General features: G+C 55.1%; 1 protein-coding gene across 2 annotated transcripts in view; it reads right to left on the minus strand.

Moving 5' to 3' along the window:
- Positions 1 to 691: 691 nt before the first annotated feature.
- Positions 692 to 19,240, minus strand: part of SLC6A6 (solute carrier family 6 member 6) — a 73,222-nt gene continuing 54,673 nt past the window's right edge. For both annotated transcript variants that reach the window (XM_037523652.2, XM_054699996.1), the window contains 8 exons: positions 18,395 to 18,498; positions 18,141 to 18,265; positions 14,518 to 14,630; positions 10,343 to 10,480; positions 9,176 to 9,278; positions 8,581 to 8,681; positions 6,742 to 6,912; positions 692 to 4,648 (listed from right to left, as the gene is read on the minus strand). In XM_037523652.2, the coding sequence (XP_037379549.1) occupies positions 4,502 to 4,648; positions 6,742 to 6,912; positions 8,581 to 8,681; positions 9,176 to 9,278; positions 10,343 to 10,480; positions 14,518 to 14,630; positions 18,141 to 18,265; positions 18,395 to 18,498 (1,002 nt within the window). In that variant the 3' untranslated portion in view covers positions 692 to 4,501. The remainder of the gene's footprint in view (positions 4,649 to 6,741; positions 6,913 to 8,580; positions 8,682 to 9,175; positions 9,279 to 10,342; positions 10,481 to 14,517; positions 14,631 to 18,140; positions 18,266 to 18,394; positions 18,499 to 19,240) is intronic.

The raw sequence follows: 19,240 nt of genomic DNA on the forward strand, positions 1-19,240 counted from the left end.
ACCAGCTATCGAGGTGCAGTTTGGTCTAGGAAGCTGGGGAAAGAACCCAGCAGGCTGCCCTGGCCCTGCCTACCCGTGTGGTGGGGGCCAGCAGGCAGGAGGAACGCCTACATATCAAGCCGCTGTGGAGCCTGGCCTCAGCTTCCCTGTCTCTATCAGAGGCTGGGGGCATAATGCCCAAGCTTGACGGTATCTATGGCGGGACCATCTGGGTCCTGAGCGACCTCCCTTCTGAGGGCATAGAGACCTGGCATCATCCTTCTTTCTACCCTTCCGGGGCTGACCACCCCCAGCCCACCTGCCCTAGAGGATCAGCTGGTAACTGAACGCACCTGTGACCTCTGGTTGGCGGCTCCTCCCACCCTCTTCCGGCGGGGGGTGGGGGGAACAGGACCTGGTAGGTGATGTGGCTTCTAATCACCCACAGCCTTGAAGGGGTGGCGCTTTATCCAGGCAGCTCAGCAGTGGGCGTGTAGCGGGTAGGCCCCGACGGGCACAAGGGGCAGAGCCAGCGTGAGCAGACCCAGGAGCCCGATGCCAATGAGACCTCGCCAACACTTGCGTGTGCCCTGGAGCAAACCACCCGTCCTCATCAGGCGGCCCCAGCTCGATGCACCTGGAGCATCCTGGCGGGTACCGGGCACACACTTTACAAACTGAAGTGCTGGCCAAACGTGAGGAAAACAGCCTCACCAAGACATACTGCAGCCTTTTGGATTTTAAAAAGGAAATGTTTATTTTCATGTTGAAGGGTGATTACAAACTCCTCTAAAAAAAAAGCAAAGATGAATTTAAAATATTTTGATATACGTATTTATCTAAAAAGCAAAAGAAAAGCCCTGCAAAATACAGGGATTCATGTCATAAAACATTTATACACAAAAGCTTGGATACTGCAAGACTGATTACACACCAAAGATCTTATCAAATACAAATGTTCCTCCTCAGAAGAGTCTCTTGTTGGTTGATTTTTTTTTTTTTTACAAAAGTTTAAAATATCTTAAAAATATTTTGAAGTTTAAAAAAAAAGTCCTGATGAGCCAGACATTTCTGGAAGGAGGCAAGACCCACATTTCTCAGCTTTCCTTTGTGCTAAATACAGAGTCACAGTTGCTTGGGATTTGAAAATTAATTGGGTAAAAAAAAAGAAAAAATGGAGCCAACATCCCAATTTGAAACCAAATCTATAACAAGATGCCCCATCCCTCAGGGACCATGCCAGGACACGCCAGCAGTGACACCCACATGAGAGCAATGACACAGGCTCCCCAGCAAAGGGAACACACTTAGGGCCAGGCATGGGTGGGGGGTGAGGGCCCGCACCCTCTCCTGCCCTGCTGCCCAGGTTTGTGTGGCCTGGGGCTCTGCACAGTGGTATGACAGCATATCAGGCCAGCCAGGCCTGGGGCTGCCTGACCTTGGGTTTGAGGGCTGGGTGGGCAACTGGTGGCCTGCAAGGGGTTCTCCTGGGTCCTTTCCTGCCTAGTCGGCGGCATCAGCATTGGCTGCCCAGAGCGGCTCCTGTAGAAGGGCGGAGTGGGGGTGCTGGCCAGACCACTGCCTTGAGATGCCTAGTACTAGGGCAAGGGGGGGGGGGGGCTGCAGCTCCCTAGGGCTCCTCCCTGTCTCTGGGGGAATGCTGGGGGTCCAGGACAAGAATGGGGGCCAGAAGTACAGAGAGGTGTACATTGTCCAAAGGGATTTCCAGAAGGCACCTGGAATTCCCCACATGGCCTCCGGCTACATGAGCCTGGATTAAGGGCCTGGCCTGTGGCACACCAAGAGGCTCCTTTGAACCTCAGCTTCCTCAGGTGTCATGGATCTCACCAAAGGAGCTCGGAGAAAGCTGCAGGGGTCCTGGGCAGGCCAGGGCGAAAGGGGGTTGACTTTTCCCAGAGGCTGTCACTTGTCCCACTGAGCCACAGCCTAGAGTCCAAATGGCCTGAGGACAGTCAGAGATCGAGGTACTGCTCTCCTGATCCCTGGGGGCTGGGTTCCCCTGGGGGCCCTACAAACCCTTTCTGCACCTCCCTGCCTGATCTGGCTGACGGGACTGTGGGTGGGCATTGCAACTCCCGGGACACGCAGGGCGTGCATACTCCTTCTTTTACGTGGTGACACTCAGGCGGGCTTCGAGACGCATGGCACCCAGAGCCGGGTTCTGCGGATGCACAAGAGCAGGGAGCTCACATGGGAGGGTAGCGATAGGAGACAGGTGCCCCGGAGACTATGGAGGCGCAGGCTTGGGGACAGTGGCTGACCCTCCTCCAGGTGGAGCCTGGGGACTTGGTCTGCATTTGTCTTTGGTCTAGAATTTGGTCTGGAAATCTTAGAAGAAGACGCCTTCCATGGGCCACGTCCAGAATGTTGCCCTTTGCCTACAAACCCGAAGTGCAGGGTCTTCCACCTGGGGTCTGAGCCCCAGCAGGGTGGATGGTGTAGCCTGCGTGACCCCTGATGCCCAGGCAGCCACAGCTCACCAAGCACCCTTGCCCTCACCCCTCGCCTACCCCAGTCATCGACAGTGGTTAGTTTGCTAAAGTCCCATAAGACGAGGGAAAACAGGTCACATTGCTACTCGGTAAAATTAGGGGGGAAAAAACCTCAACAGATCAAATCAGACTCAGCGGCAACCATAAACACCTAAGAGGGAACACGTCAGAACTGCTACCAGTTTGGAGTAGGCTCGGGTGTTTGGCAGAGTATATGCTTTGGAAACAGTGAAATGGGGTGCTTGCCAAAGACAAGAGGTTCAGAATGGCCTCTGCCCCTAGGGAGGGGGAACCCCAAAGGCTCCTCCCCGCTCCGGAACTTGCGGAGGGGGTTTCAGGATTCAGAGAGCCCACACCCCCCAGGCAGTCACTGCCTTTTGTGCGTGACAACGTTTTGGTTTAGTTTAGACTCTGAACTTGGAAGTGACTGTTTCAATGGCACAGTTTAGGTCCAAGTGGGGACTGGGGGTATGTGTCTATAGTACTCAAGATTTTAAAAGCGGGGCACCTTCTCTCCTGGTTCAGAAAGGAACACCGCTCTACATAAGGGGTCTTGGGGTGACAGCCCCCGTGAACAATCCCAACCTTCTAGAAAATGGTCCACTACCTCCTCTCCCTCATGCCCACATACTTAATATCTGACACCAGCCATTGCAGGGTTTCTGAAGTGAAGAGTTTTATCATTTCCCAGGTCACCCCAAGGCTGGCATTAGTGCCTGACCTGAACTTCGGGAACCCTTCACCAGAATCCAGGACTTGGTGAACCTCCAAGGATGCCCTTGGCACTCCCTGCTAGGAGCTAGGGTGACCCTGTCCTGGGACCTTCCACAGGAACTCGCCAGGAGCTTCCCAGGCTCTGGGAGATGAGGACCAAGGTGAGGATGGAGAATGAGGAAAGAAAAGCACCCCTCAGGGATGCCGGGACCTTGGGGACTCGGGACACATCCTCGGGCCCACTGCTTAGCCCTCGGCCCTCAACAAGTGCAACATTTCCCTCCAACAGGCCGCTGAGAGGCCTGGAGGGGCGGGGGGAGAAGGTGGCCAGAACCTGACACCACCGTACTCAGATCCAGCAGACCCCTCTGTGAGGTCTGGAAGCCCTGACACCACTGCCCACTGGGCCAGATGCTCGAAGACTCGGGCTGAGCAGTACCCCCGAGGGCTGCAAACCCAGTGGCCAGCTACCAGCACTCTCGGACCTCGCACGGCTCCCTCTCAGTTCTGAGGGTCCAGCTCCCTACCTGCCCTCAAGATCTCAAAATAAAAGGTGGGGTTGCTCCTGGTGCAGTGGAGTCTACTGCTTAGCATCAGACTGAGATTCACCTGCTGGCTTCAAGTCAGCCCCTTTGTTGGCAGGCATGGTTCATCATTTTGGCATCTCTCTTCTTGGCTAAGACAAGTGTAGAGAGGCATCTCCCACCGCCCTTCTTTCCCCAGGCCCCAGGGGGTCTGGCCAGCTAGTGGGGTCCTCTCCCTGCTGTTCGTGTCAATTTGAACCAGGCTTCGGAAGGTACCACACCTTTAAAATGGGTCTGCTGTCCCAGGAAAGTTCCACCCTGCATTTTGGGGGGAAGAACTTTATGCCAGCTACACAAGCACCGAAGGATTGCTTTTGAAAACGAGATCTATTGCTGGCAAGATCAATTCAAGTGGTAAAAGTGTACGACAATCTCTAAGTGTATATATAGTTATATGTAAAAAAAAAAAAAAAAAAAAGTACAAAGAAAAATTTACCAAGTTCCCATAAAATACATCTAATTCAGTATGAAAGCTCTGCCTCTCCCCGGACATCTGCCCGTGGGTTTCTTTTTGTACAAAATATCCCCCCAAATCAAAACAATATACACATACGCACAACACTGCACACACACGCACACACGCACACGGTAACATTTTCTGTGACAATTAAAAAAAAATCCTAGTGCAAATATAAAGCTCTGTAAACCTGGTCCTATGAGAATCTAATGTTAGTAAACAGCAGGAAAGCAGCCCCGTCGACCCGAGAGATCTCACATCATGGTCTCCACTATGATGTGGGTGGGTTTCATGAGAGCCCCGTTCATGTTCATGGACAGGCGGGAGCTGTAGGGCGTGGCCCCCTCGCGCTCCACGGCCCAGCGGTTGGGCTCCCGAGGAGTCAGCAGGTACTTGACTCTCTGCAGAAGGAAGGGGTACAAGCAGAGAAAAGTTAGGCAGTCTGGTTCTCTTCTTCTCCCTCTGCCCCCTGCAGGTCCTGCCAGCGTGCCGTGCAGCCGTTGACAAACTACTAACCCTCTCTGGACCTCCCATTTCATCCCCTGGCAAACAAAGTCGTTGAACTAAGATGCCCCTGGTCAGTGCCTTCAGGGCCTGAATCAGCACAGCGCCTGTGTCTGTAGACTCTGGGGCCCATCCCTGGGGCTCAGGGACACCTGCCGAGACACTTCCTGCCCTGGGTCCACTCAGACTTCAACAGAAGTAGTTGCAAACAAGAAGCCCTCTATCTGGGCATCCACATTCAATTTAAACATATTAGTTGATTTTTTAAAAGCTGCTTATTGAAAGTGACACTATTTCATTTGAAAATCCAAACTTCTATCTTCTCTTGAAAAATTACAAGATCTGGCAATTCCAGGCCTACGTCCCCTCTGCATAACAAGTGCCCACCGTGGAGTGGCTGCTGCCTGCTGTGGGTTTGGACGACCTGCTCCCCTGCACTCCTGGTCTGCCACAAAGGCTGCCCTCAGTGGGGCTGCCTGCCTGGGCCCTGAAGGAACAGGTTGGGGGCCCCAGGTAAAGGGGAGGGGGAAGCCCCGGAAGGAGGGGGCAGGCTCAGCTGCCCCGCTATGGCTTTTCCTCTTGTACATCTATAGAGTGGGGCGTGCGCCCAGAAGGGGGACAGCAGGCAAACGCCACTGGGCAGCCCTCTGCCCCCTGGGGGCTCTGCTCCTACAGGTGGCGTGGCTGCAACTGGGATCCTCCCAGAGCAGAGCTCTGGGCTTGCAGAACCTGACTGAGTCCAGCTCATGGCTGGGAGGCCACCGCAGCAACCAGCGCAGATGGGTGCCCGAGGAACATACTGAAAAGACCGACACGTGGCTGTTCGCCTGCCTTCAGGTGAGTGATGACTCACGGTCAGGCTTATAGGTGAGGATGGGGGACAAGCTTGGGGTGGAGTCGATTTCTCACCCACTCCCTTCTCCATCCCCCACACCAACCCCTTTCTGACTAAACATCTAAACTTCGGTTGGAAAAATCTTATAAGATTAGGCTTTGAAAGAAACAAGTTAGTGACCTGTCAAGGGTGTGGTCCCGCCCCCTCCACGGATGAAACAGGTAATTACCGGCTGTGGACACTGACCAACCAGAACAGAACTCCTAGGCCTCCTGCTGGACCCACATCTGACCCTGTAATTTCTGGGTAGTAGCAACATTCTGGAAATTCCTATGGAGGGGGTGGCTGGACCTAGAAAATTAGGTGGGGAGCACCTGTCCCTGGGCCCCATAATCTTACAAATGGCCACTCAGAATTCCTATTGAATGCTGGGGTCCTTGCCTGTGTTGTCCCCTACTGCAGGGACACCCCAAACACCACCTTCAGAGAGCCCCCAGCTTCGTGCTTCCCACCTAACACACCCCTGCCTCTTTCCTGTCCCCCACGGCTGGTCCCATGCTGCCCGCCTCCCCACTCACCCAATCAACACCTCCAGGCCTCCCGCGGCCCACCAGGAAACCCGCCCAGGCCAGGGGAGAGCCAGGGCCCCAGGATATCCTGGCTCCAGATTTTTAAGAGAATAACAATAAAAACAGCCAGAACAAAACAGGGCTTTCTTGGAGCCGGCCCAAGCCCAAAGGTTAAGGGAGATTCTAAGAAAAGGATTTCTTGGAAAGAGCCCCAGCTTTTGCCAGGGCTGGGAATCTCCACCATTGTTAGAGGAATTTCAAAGGAACTTGGCCGTGGGGAGGCTGCCGCAAAGGGCAGACCAGCAGGCAGAGGCCTGGAGGTCAGAGGTTTTATGTTGAGCAGACGTATGGTCTGAGGGTCAGGCACAGGCCTGGGGAGGGGGCACCGCCTGGACTGGACTCATCAGAAACCAGCTCCAGGCCAGGGAAGCCTCTGTGGGCTCTTCGTCCGTGGTCTCCGGAAACACAGCTCACTGCTCTCAGGATAGAGCCTGAGGCCTCTGCCAGCCATCCAGAGCCGCTGTCAGCCAGATGCTGGGCCTCCAGCCATGCCCCACCACCCAGCCCCGGGGCCCTGTGAGCTCACCACGAGGAACGGTCCTTCCGTCTGGCAGAGGCGGACGATCATGACCAAGGGCACACACATCATGGAGGTCAGGGCCAGGGTCCAGCCCAGCCCAATGGCCCAGTTGGGGTACACGTAGACTTTGTTATAGGTCAGGGGGATGTACTTGACGAGAGAGAAGATAAAACATCCCTGTGGAGAGAAGGAGGCAGTCAGGAGGGTCCTGGGCATCAGGTTGTGGTACAAGGGTCCCCCCAGAGGGCCTCACACCCTGAGCTCTGCTACTGTGACACCCTCCTCTCCCCCAGTGCGAAGATTACCAAGGTTTCCCTCCTCTAAACTGCTGGAGCTCCCCAGCACCCCAGGATATAGTACGAGCTCTGCCAACGTCAGCCAGGAGACGTTCCCTCCCCTTTCTCTCTAGCTACCCTGAATTCGTCCCAGCCCTTCAGCCACTGGCCCAGAAGCCTTTACCCAGGCCGTTCCCTCTGATGGGACTCGCTGCCCCTCCTCTTCCTCCCATCCTGCCCAGTCAGCCAGGGCATGTGGCCACAGTTGCTTCTTGGGCACCCGTCACCCCCACTTGCCGAGTCAGTGAGGGCAGAGGGCATGCCTGCCTGGTCCTCCCATTTCTCTAATACCCGCTGCAGTTCCGGGTGCATACAACAGATGCGCCATAAATGCTGCCCTGGGAGTCTTCCCCACCCTGGCTACTGACCACCTTTCTCCTTCCCTAGTGTCCCTAGGGACAGCATGTGGGCCATGCCCTGTGGGGTGGCCTGCCCGGAGCCCACAGTGGCCTCCAGCGTCCATGAGCAGCGGGTAGGAGGGAAGACAGAGTCAGCCCTGCGCCACCAAGCCCATGCAAAGCACACATTCTCCCGGAGAGCAGGTCAGGCTGCTGGGAAGGCCAGGACGTCTGCCTCCAGGCAGAGGAGCAAGAGGACATGGGTTTTTCAACCAACTAAGCCCACCCCCACCCATGAACTATCAACTGTTGGAGCTCCTGGCTGCTATGGGCACTTATTTTGGTGGGGAAAGATGCACCTCAAGGACAAGGCCACAATCCTCTTAAGTAATAAATGTTAAATAATAACAGCCTAAGTCTGCCGGCTGTCACTCACGTCCCACCCTGGGGGGAAGGAGCCTAAAGGCTGCACAGTGCATTAGTGTCATGTTGATTCATTCTGGCCTGGGAGCACAGGCCCCAGAGGGGAGGATGCCCTTGTCCTCAGCTCCTGGCTGCTGCATGCTGTTGGCGCTCCCGCGGCACGAGCTGGGAACAGCAGAGCACACGTCTTCCCCACAACTACACAACGCTCACAACTAGTTTCAAACACTGTGAGGTTCCGCATCTGCCAGAGCCTCAGAGCAGGACCTGAGGTGCCTGGGCACCCTCTGAGGCCACATTCCAAGGTGGTGGGTGGGAAGCCTCGCGGGAAGAGGAAGGTGGCTCCGTCTGCCCCTCTTAGGAACTCCCTCTCCAGCCACCCACCCCAATCTGCCATGGAAACACCACATTCCAGTGTCTCCAATGCCCCAAAGGTCTCTCAACTTCATCAGTGACCCAACTCAACTCAAGGAAGGCCCCCCTATCGTGGACTCCCCAAAAGTCAACACACCCAGCACACCTTCCTCTTTCAGAACACCTGGCCTCTGCCAGGAATGCCCTTCCTGCTTTCTCTTTCCGACAGGCTCCTGCTCATCTTCCAGTCACCTCCAGGTAACCTTGGGGAGCGGCCTCTCCCAGCAGAGCTGTCACTAGGCTGGGTCTGGGCCAGCACTTGGCATATGCTGAAAGCAGAATGCATGCCCCAGGGAGTACAGGCTACCACCCCCGCCAGACAGGCTAGAACTTACAACACAGAGAATTGGAGTGACCACAGCCCAGCTGTACTTCATCCAGGGCCCAGGCCGATAGCCGATCATGTCCTCAATACCGTCATAGAAGTTATCACTGCCTACAAGAGATGGAGGCAGACATATGGTGATGTGGCGTCCGCTGCCGTGGGGTGGCAGAGCAGAGGCTCAGGGCCAGGAGAATGGGGCCTCATCCCAGTCCCTGCAACTCGACACCACACAGCCCCAAGGGTACAGCCCAAGCTCAGCTCAAATTATCTGAATTTCAAATGTAACTAGACAGCCTGTATTTTTCTGGCAACCTCAGGCAGATCCCCAATCCTGGCATGGTCAACCCAAGGTTTCCAGGAGGTCAAATCGAACCACTCCTAGCCAGGTGCGTGGCAGACCCTGCATAGCCAAGTGCTAGGTTTGCCAAGACATAGATAGCCATGCCTCGTACTCAGCACAGGGAGGCTCTGCAATGTGGGTATAAGGATATCATGGTGTAGGAAGGCCTTCGCGTTCAACTCAAGAATCCCCCTTAGAATTCTGTTTCTGAAGCTTCTAGAGGCCCAAGAGACTTGAGAAAAGACATGCAAAAATTGGTACTCACCATATATCCAGGCAATAACAAAACATTCAAAGAATGCAACCCACAAAAGGCATACACCGCTAGCTGCATAGTAGTCAAAGAGTTGAAACACATACATGCCACCCTGTGAAGAGAAGACCAGAGGTTGACATGCCATTTTGTGTCTAATCCCCTTCATATATAAAGAGCTCTAGTACAGCAATAAGAAATAAAGATCTTTATAGAAAAATAAGCAGAGGCTATGATGACCAAATACATGTGTAAAATGTTGCTCAACTTCATATGACAAATTAAAACACATACACAGAAGCATGTAAGCAAAAAATGATGGGTTCGCTGAAGCCTGCTTCCAAGAGAGGTTTGTAAAACCAACTTCAGTCAACACAGAAGAAAGACTCCAGGGATACGTAGCTGCTCAGTGTGTGTGGGTGATCTGCTGTTTTCTTTTTTGGAGGAGGGTTGGGGGAATGGATTCTTATAGACACTTCCAGAAAAATTTTACTTCCAGTAAAGTGGTGATGTACAACCCTGAATTGAATTTGGGGGCAAATGCAGTTTTGTTGGAGAAACTGGAGACATGGGTGGGGAAGGGTGCAGGGGCACACACATGCACAGCAGGCTGCCACCCTGCATTATTTTGCAAGAAGACCTGCTTCTTACGTCAATACTCTTGCTCCTGCCCCCTCTTTGCTCCCTTTTCCATTTTAAATGGAACCTCCCTGTTGCCCCATCCACCATCTGAACAGTGCACACTCCCTGTTACGTGGACAGGTTGGCGCTGCTGCCAGTGTGGATGATCTGCACTGGCCTGCACCAACACCCTCTCTTCTCTGCAGGACAGTCAGAGTGAATGAGCTTTGCTAAAATGGTTTCAGCTAAAGCATCCCTTCCCCAAGCCTTGCTGGATGAGGGAGGGACAGAGGTGGCCAAGTTTCTATGGTTACAGAAAAAAAGGGGCAGGAGAGGTCAGGTCAACTGCTGGGTCCCCCTCTTTGCCCCAACCCCCAGTCTAGGCTGAGTCCCCTGGGCAGAGGGGGACCCCTAATTGGACAGGCCTGGGGAGATCACTGGCCCTAGTCCTTACCTAGTTGCTGCCTCTATGGGGTGGGAGGAGGGGAGGAGACCATGTGGCCTTGAACGGCCCCAGAAGCACCTGCAAGAGCCTCATGCCAGGTGAGTGCCACCTACCTCCGTCACCATCGTCAGCCCCAGCAGGTAGCTGATGCTACACATGAAGGCGATGAAGATTTCCCGACGGAAACCCTTCCTTAGGAAGGATGGGTAAAGATCAACCAAGGACGTGATCTGTCCTTCGACTTCAACAAACTGGGGAAGAAAAGACAGGGTTGAGTGGAAGACACCCAGTAGCACCCCTCGGCGGGAGAGGAGCCCTGGCGCATGCTAAGGGGTCTGCGAGGTCCGGCCCAAACTCACAAAGCTGATCTTGTGGGCTGTGGGCTGATGAGACCCACTTGCCACTCCTGCAGCCAGACCTCATTCTGGTCAAGTCACAGGGACAGTTTGCCAGCATGGGCATCTGTGCACCCCTGCTCAGGCTCACCCCACAAGAGGATGCTGGACCCTCCTCCTACAGGGTCGGCTCAGCGACTGCCTGTCTACACAAGCTTCTTCTTTAGTCTTGACCCTCTCTGAAGCCAAGAATACGGCCCAGCGGGCTAGGCAAAGGGAACCCAGAGCAGGTCTGGGCCTCAGTTTCCCCATCGGATTCCTGCAGTGGTTTTTAAGCCTTTGGGGATCATGGGCCCAGACAGCTTTTGCATGCCTGCCTCACTCCCACGTGACCCTGTGTGTGTGTGAATTGAACGCTGCAGGTAACTGTGGGAACCCACTCTAGGGCTCCCCAAGGCAAAGAAGCGGACTTGGAAAGGCCCCTCCACAGGTAACTCTCACTAGTCTTGGAGACAGTCCCATGTCATTATGGAGAGCTGAGGACAAGCCAGCCGGGACAAGCGCAGTGTCCCCCTTCTTAGTGCTCCACTGGAGGCCCCAGCCCTCTGCAGCCACAGACCTGGCCCAAGGCTCCTTCTCAGCATCAGTGTTGGGCGCATGTGCACAGTAACCGCAACTTCGGGGGGGAAGGGTACGCGGACCAGCTGTCCACTTAGATGGCTACGGCCCGGTGGCCCTGCGGGTCAATATACCCTCCAGACAGCTCCAATCTCTCTACAAGCTGAAGACCCTCCACCTCCACCCGCCTGTTCTTTTCCCCAGGAGGGGCTTTCAGAGGGCGCGTCCCTGGCACACCCGTCACACAAACCCAACCGCTTTCTCTTTGGGGACGCACCAGAGGATCACGGAGCACCACGCAGAGAAAGTGCCCTTTCATGTGATGAATGGGGCGGGGGAATGATACTCTTGCCGGCTTTGGGAAATGTCCAAGAGGCTCGCCCAGGGGGCACAACGAGAAGCGGCTCCGGTCTTGACCTCTGATTGAGGTGTCAGCCAAAGGGGTTGTAAACCCAAATAGCCACTGACCTATTGCAAAGCAGCAGATCAATGTGAAGCTGCAAAAGGAGCTAAAAACATTTCCTTTTTTGAGTCGGGGAAATGACACTGGGTGTTCAGGGCCAGGCCCAGCCAGTGCTTCATTTCCATGCTCCCCCCACTTCTGGGGAATGCCCCCCTCCACCCCCGCAGCTTCTTCGACCTCCCTCACTTCATGGCCACACGACCCTGGCTTCTCCGGCCCAGTTTCCCTCCCTGATAAGGGAGGGGTCTGGCCTCTTCATCACTATGGCGAGAAATGCTCCAAATTATTAAAGGTGATTGGCAATGAGGTGATTAACCTGCGTCAGGGAGCAGAATGGGTGCGCTCTGCTGGGCGGGGGGGGGGGGGGGGGGGAGAGGGGGGGGCGCCCAGAAGGCTCTCACTGTTTGTGCCCCTGATATCCCCGGGCTTCCTCATGCATGACAACCTGTCCCATCTCACCAAGAAACACTGTGGTACAAAGGTGCTGAGCCAAGAGGGTGCTCCCCCCAAATGCCAAGGACTCTGGGAGAGGCCCTTCTGATGTGTGAGGTCATCTGTGCCAGTAGGGCACCCGCCTCGGGTTGGCTGTGGACGTCTGCACGTCCAGTGGAGGAAGCTTTGGGGGGAACTCAGTAAATGGGAACAAACTAGCAGGACAAGGCCAGGACAAGCCAAGGCCAGGTGCCTTACCCATTTACCAAGTGTGCACGGCCCAGGTCCTGGCCCAACCCAGTTTCCCTGGCCCTAGAGGGCAGCCATTGCACCCAGCACTGGGACACTGCAGATGAATGAGCTGATGTATACAAAGAGGGGGTGTTGGGGAGTTAGTGTCTGATGGGGTCTAAGTTTCAGTGTAGGGAGATGAAGACGTTCTGGAAATGATGGTAGCCCAACAATATGCATGCACAAAACTGGGCACGAGACAACGGTCAAGATGCCCATTTTATGTCATGTGTGGTTACCCCACACAGGCGCATGGAAAGCCTGGCCTGAAGCCTGGCTCATGTGAGCACCGCGCCTGGCCCCTGGCCCCTGGCCCCGGAGCTGGTGTGTGCAAGGCAGCCGCCAGCGGCAGCAGCAAACCTTCCATTCCCAGGTGCAAGGGAGGGGGTTCTGCCCTCTGCCCTGACTGCCAAGACATCATGTTCTAACTCCTCGGTTCAAGTCCCAGCCTTGCCCACTGTGGGCATTATTGTTGGGCTCTGAACTTGAGTGTGGACTCTGCAGCAGAGGTGAGGCTGGCGTGGAGTGCTCACAGGGGCCCCCTCAGCGCAAGGCCACCCCAGGGCCTGATCATGGTGCACATCTCCAGCCAAATCCTACCTGCCTCCCAGGAAGCAGCTTAGCCCAAGAGGCCTATTTTGGGCCCGTGGAGATGACATGCGTCATCATTTCTTAACCTCTCTCTGTTTTTGTTCTTTGCTTTCACTCGGAGCCCTGGAAGAAGCGATAAAGCCATTTGCTTGGGCCCCCTGAAGGCCAAACTCATTAACGAGGGATGATGAATGGAGCCCTCTTGCTGTTTACGCAGCTCAAGTCGTCCATCAACAACTGCACAAGTATTTTGTTTTCAGTCTCCCAAATGTTTCCATTCTGTCTCTGCTAATCCTGATCCCTTCTCTGCCAAATCTCTCTCTCTCGTTCTTGACCTTGCCAGCGGAACGCCTCCTCTCCTCTGCCTGACCTTCTAAAACTTTCCTCCTATCTGTTTTGGAGTCCCCAGGGCCCTGCCCTGGGTACTGACTTTGAGGCTGTGGGCCAGAGGAAGTGGCAAAGCTCCAGAACTGGCCGCAGGCCCCACCCTCACAGGTCCCAGCTGACTGAAGACTCCGCCTGTGGCAGCTGGACCCCCAGATCACATAAGAGGCTGCAAATGCCTGTTTTTCAGTGACTGACCTCAGAGGGGGGCCCGAGTGGCACTGTCCACAGGGCTGTTATTGACCAGGCCCTCACACAGGGCCAGTCACACCTGGTTCTGGGCTGCATGTGGAGAGGACCCTGTGGGAAGGCACATACTCCAGGAAAAGGGGGCCAGAGACTCAGGATAAGCACCCAGCACCACGGACTGCGCGTAGCAGGCACTGCTCCCGCCGCTTCCTGCAGAGCGAGGTTGTCTGATCGCACCTGCTTGGCTGATGAGGAAACCAAGGCTCAGGAGGAGGAAACGTGCCCAGTGCCACAGAACAGCATGGAGGGCCTGGAACCTTATTGCCCCCAAGTTGGTCTCAGCCTCTCCTTGGTTCCCAAGGACACACCCAGCAAAGGGATAGCACGAGGGGGCCGGAAGCACAGGAACACATTGCTGAGGAGGGGGGACACCACCTCCGGAGGGCAGAGCCAGTATGGTCAGCATCAGGGCCAGGCTGGGCGAGGCTCCCCAAGCCTGCCTCCGTGTGTAAAGCACTGGGGGACCAACATGTGCTTCCACGTGCCCGAGGGAGCACAGGAACTCAAGTAGAGCCCAGGTGGTCCCAGCAGTTCTTGGGACTAGACACACTGCCTAGATGGCCCTCCCACACAGGGGTACCCTCCCACGTCACCTCAGAAGCCTCACCACAGGGCATCCCCTACTTGCTCTCCTGTTCCTACTTGAGGCTTCATTAGAACCACATCTCTCATGTCCATTTCCCTTAATAGGGGCACGGGGGGAGCAGAGACTTGATCTTTGAGGCACATCCCTTGCCTATGGAGCTGAGGTCTTCCCCAGTTCTGAGGCCTTGGAGGGCCCCCCTCACTGGCTGAAGCTGCTGCAAGTCTGATGTGAGGGCAGGAATGGGTGTGACTACCTCTCAGAGGAGGAGGCTTTTCCAGAACCAGGTTCCCTGTGGGCAGGAGAGTCGCACCCTAGGAAGTCCCCTTCTTTGCTACATACCTGGCTATCCAGTCCAAGCAAGAGAAGCATGATAAAAAAAAGAATGGACCAAAACGTGGGCAGCGGCATCATTGTCACAGCTTTTGGGTAGGCAATGAAGGCCAGGCCGGGACCTAGAGGGAAGAGAAAATGGGGAGGGGCAGAGGGGGAGACACGTCAGTGACCAAGCTACCCAGGACACCAGCTCACACAAAGACACTTGGGTCTGAGACGGGTCTCCCAAACCCAAAATGCAGGGCGGAGCCGGGTCTGAATTCTTGCTGGGGGAAGAGACCAGGCCTGTCTCACTTTTGGGTGGGACGCACCGGGGCTCAGGTGGGGCCCCGTTTTAGCATCTGTCTCCTAGGCAGCAGCACAGTGGCCTCCTCACATACCAGAATCCAGACCGACACTGGGTATGTGGGGCGGGAAACGGAACTGAGCCTGGACTCAGTCAGCAGCTTGGAAAAGGAGGGCTCCTCCCACCTCCCCAGCCCCCCAAGCCAGAGTAACCATGCCCATGTTTGCTGGAAGGAAGCAAAGGGGAAAGTTCTGGTTATCGGACTCTGAAGCCCTCGATGGCAAAGAAAAGGTTTCTACTTTTTGAGTTGATGACGAAAACATTCATTGTATGAGTAGAGAGTAAAAAAAGAATCCTGAACCGTACCCCACAGGGCAAACATCTTTCCAGGGATGCATCTGCGTACCCACCGGGCAGGGTCACGCCAAGCCCCAAAGGCCAGGCTGGGGCCACCCATAGCTGAGGGGAAGAGAGCACCGGGCAAGACCCCAGGTCCGGAGACCCCCAGGCACCCTCAGTTCTCATTCTGCCATCTCCAATTACATCGCCACGCGCCCTCCAGAGAGAGCCTCAGTTTCCCCTGAGAAATGAGGGGCAGGTCACCGGAAATGACTCCCAAGGAGCCGTCAGTGCAGACTCTCCATGCCGATACCACTTCCTTAGGAAAGGGCTTCTGGTTTCCAAAGAGGGGCTGACAGAATCTGGGGGCAGGGTCGGGGAGACAGGAGCCCTGCCTCACTGACTGCAAAAGTTGCCGAGACAACGTCTCCACCCCGCCGCTGAGAGGAGGTGCCGGGGAGGAGCTGAGCTGGGTGGGGCCTGTGGTGGGTCAGAACGGCGGCCTCAAAGACCTGTGCCAAGAAAATGAAGTAAATTCACAACTAAAAAAAAGTCTACAAAATGTGAAACAAAAAGGGCCAGAGGCGTGTTAAATTAAAGCAGCTATTAGACTCCAAATGGATGTTTTAGGGCTGGAAAATAAAAAATCCCACAAAATTTTGAAATGCATGGGAGCCAGAAACCACAGCCCCTCCGGAGTTCACCACAAACGTGGTGGGCTAGGGCGAGTCCTTCTGAGGCCCAGAGTCCATGGGACCCGAGGAAAAGCCGACTGGGGCAGAGGCAGGAAATTCCACGTGACGTGGGGAAAGGAGTCCAAGTTGCGACAGAGCCGAGTTTCCTCCTGGACCGGGACCCCGTCCCCACAACACGTGACCTCTGGCCCCCATGGGTCCAGGTCGCTGCGTGAGGAAGAGTCCAGCCGACTGCGAGACAGATGTAAAATGGGGCCCCCCCGCCACCCCCCACCCGCCGGGGCCTGGTCAAGTTTCTCAAGGCGCTCGTTTCTGTATTTCAGTTTTGCCTTTCTCAGGACGAGGGTCTGAGTGGGGAACTAGAGAGAGAAGTCGTGTGAGAGCACGCGGCGCCCCGGCCCCTCTGCAGCCTCTCCCCCGCGGGGACGCGCACTCCACGTCTCGTGTGCACTCCGTTCGGCTAAATAATTCTCTGGTTCAGATGCACTTCGCTCAATATGGTGCTTGTTAAAAGCTTATTAGAGAAATAATCACCCTGGATGTGTTGGCTGTTCAGACATCACCGTGGGAAATAAATGACAAGGCCTTTGAAGTGGACGGAGAGGAAGAAAGCCACTCAGGTCGATGATAGAGACACAGATATAAAAAGACCTAGTTGTCCACAGAGAAAGATCGGTTTGATATAAATCAAGGTATATCGCCCTCCGCCAAATTGGCCCATGGTCCTGCTGATTCCCAGTCAATCCAAAAGGGTTTGCGAGCCCTTGATTAAAGAAAGCCACCTGTGGGGGTGGTAGACACTGCCCTCGTGTCATGCTAACTATGCAACTCCCAAGTGGGCGTGGATATTTCTGGAATGACTTTCTGTGTCCTCAGTCTCTGGCCTACCTTTTGGGGCTCTCGGGAGGGAAAACTATGTCGGATGGTCCGGCTTAGGACTGGGGCAGTGGAGAAATTGGTGGGGCCGAGGTGTGGACCTGCTGAGGGTCCTGCGGCCTGGGGTACAAGTTGGCTTGCTCCCAGAGCAGTGTCTTTGCCTAAGCAGAGCAGAGCCCAGGGCCTCTGAGGTCAGAGTCCAGACATGTCCTCACACAGGCAAGGCCAGAGGCTGTCAGTGTCTAGGCTGATGGGGAGGCGGAGAGGGTACATCCTCATGTCAGAGGACCCACCCAGCATGTGTTGGGCAGACTGTCCCAGAGCCCAGTTCTATCCCTGACCATACCTCCCCAATTCTAGGGCTCTCTGCCTGGGGAACTGGGGGAAGCAAGGGCAAGGATGACACCAATTGGGGGATCTGGCTGTGCCTGAGCCTGGTCTGTACTGGTGCCTGGAGCTAAGACCTTACTCTATTGTTGGGGCCAGAGAGTCAGTCCAGGACCCTTGCCTGCCTCCAAGTGGCCCCGAAGAGGTTATGAGAAATCAGGAGGTGAGGCAGGCAGCTGACCCCCCAACTTGCAAGTGGGTTGGGCAGTGCTGGGGAAGAGTGGAGAAGCCAAAAGGGCGGTCATATAGGGGAGGGGCCTGGGGGCCTAAGTCCCACAATTAAGTCCCTGCAGTGTGACGGCTACAAGTGCAGGATTAGAGGATCCATGGCAAATGCTAGAATCTAGGTCCCTGAGATTCTGTGGTTCTGAGACCTCGTAATTCTGTTTCCAGAACCATCTTGACGGAGCTCCAGGATCCCAGCCCAAGACCCCAGGCTTTGCAGAGACTGACTCTGAGACTCCCCTCCTCTTGCGGGTGTGCCAGGATTAGCGTCCCAACAGGGCTCACATGCTGAGGGGTAATGTGATGGCCCCAAATTGGACCTGTCAGTGTCCCAGAGGGCAGACTGCGTGCCCACTGCCTCTCCCCTACCCAGTGCCTACGGTGGTGCCTGACACAGGGTAGAAACTCAGGTGGAATGAATGAACGAGCTCACTTAGAGGGGGCGCGAGGAGCAAAGTGCAAATACAGAAACCAAAGCTGAGAAGGTGGTGATGGAACGCCGATTGGTGGCTGTTGCTGAAACCGGGAGTTTTCTGGGGGAGGTGGGGGAAGGGGGAAGACCACAAAAAAGTAGCTAAATATTCCCCAACTTAGCCAACCCCCATGTTTCTGCCGCCCCTTGGGCCAAATTGCAATGAAAGTACTTAAAATTTAGCTTTATATACTCTTGATACTTGGGAAACATCTTGATGGGGGGGGTCCATTTTGGAAACCAGGCTCGTGCCCCCCCAAGCACCCTGGGGTCTGGCTTCATGCCTGCAGTACTCGGCTTACACACTAGGTGGCAGTGCCCACCACCACTGCCACCGATACCACCATACCTGACTCAGCCACATCAGCAATGTCCACCCCTTGCTCTTGTGCCATGAAGCCCAGGATGGAAAAAATTGCGAAGCCAGACACAAAACTGGTACCACTGTTCAGGCATCCCAGCAGCAAACAGTCCCTAAGTTACACATATGTCAGGGAGCAAGTTAATTCACAACACAAGGAAGCCACGCTCCCTACTTCTTCTCTTTTTTGTTTAAACATCATCATTTCTAAGGTCCACCAGGCCCGCCGGCGCGACACTTGCCTGTATGAGTTGTACTTGTACTTGTTGTAGCTCCCCAGTGAGGTCATGGCTCCCAGGCAGATGGCATAGGAGAAGAATATTTGGGTCCCTGCATCAATCCAAACCTAGGGGTACGGGGTGGGAGATGGCAAGAAGAGAGAGAAGGGCTATCAGAGCTGGCTTCCTGGAGGAGGAGGAGGCGAGGGTCCCTGGTCATCTGGCAGGGAATGCCCATTGAAAGGTACAGGGTCTCAATTGCAATTGTAGCATCTTCACGGGAATCTAAGTTGCCTTTCAAGGGTAACACTGAGCTAGAAGGAACCCCAGAAGTAGGACCTCCCAAGAATGAAGCATCAGTGCAAAGAGACTGGGCTCTTGAAGTACATGGACACAGATTCCGACCATGGTGTGACCCCTGGGAAGGTAACAGGGCTCTTGGAGCTTCTGCACATCTGTAAAATGTGCTCCATGGCCCTGCCCTGCAGAGCTATCCTGTGGGTTCAAAGAGTGAAGATTCAGCCAGACGTGTGGTAAGTCCCTAAGTCAAAGCTGCCATTGTTAATGTAATTGTTGACTAGGGACCCCTGAGTAAGAAAGGGAGGAACTCTCTAATGGACCTGTGGAAGCGACACTCTTCTCCAGAACCTTCAGCAAGAAGCTCCTGAGGGCCACAAAGCTGCCTGACAGCTGTCCTCCAAGGCTGGCCCCCTCCTGCTGAGGGCAAAGGACATTGGGGAGGAGGCCCAACCCAAACAGGCGTGGTTCCAACGAGTTTGAGGCTCCTGGGGACAAAAGGTCCTCAAGGTGCCAATAAAACCTTCCAGAGCTTCTCTGGCCCCCCGCAGGGATGTGGCTGCATGCCAGGTG

Source organism: Talpa occidentalis, unplaced genomic scaffold (genome assembly GCF_014898055.3).
Source record: "Talpa occidentalis isolate TD23 unplaced genomic scaffold, MPIMG_talOcc4v2.1 talOcc4.10, whole genome shotgun sequence".
Taxonomy (NCBI): Eukaryota; Metazoa; Chordata; class Mammalia; order Eulipotyphla; family Talpidae; genus Talpa; species Talpa occidentalis.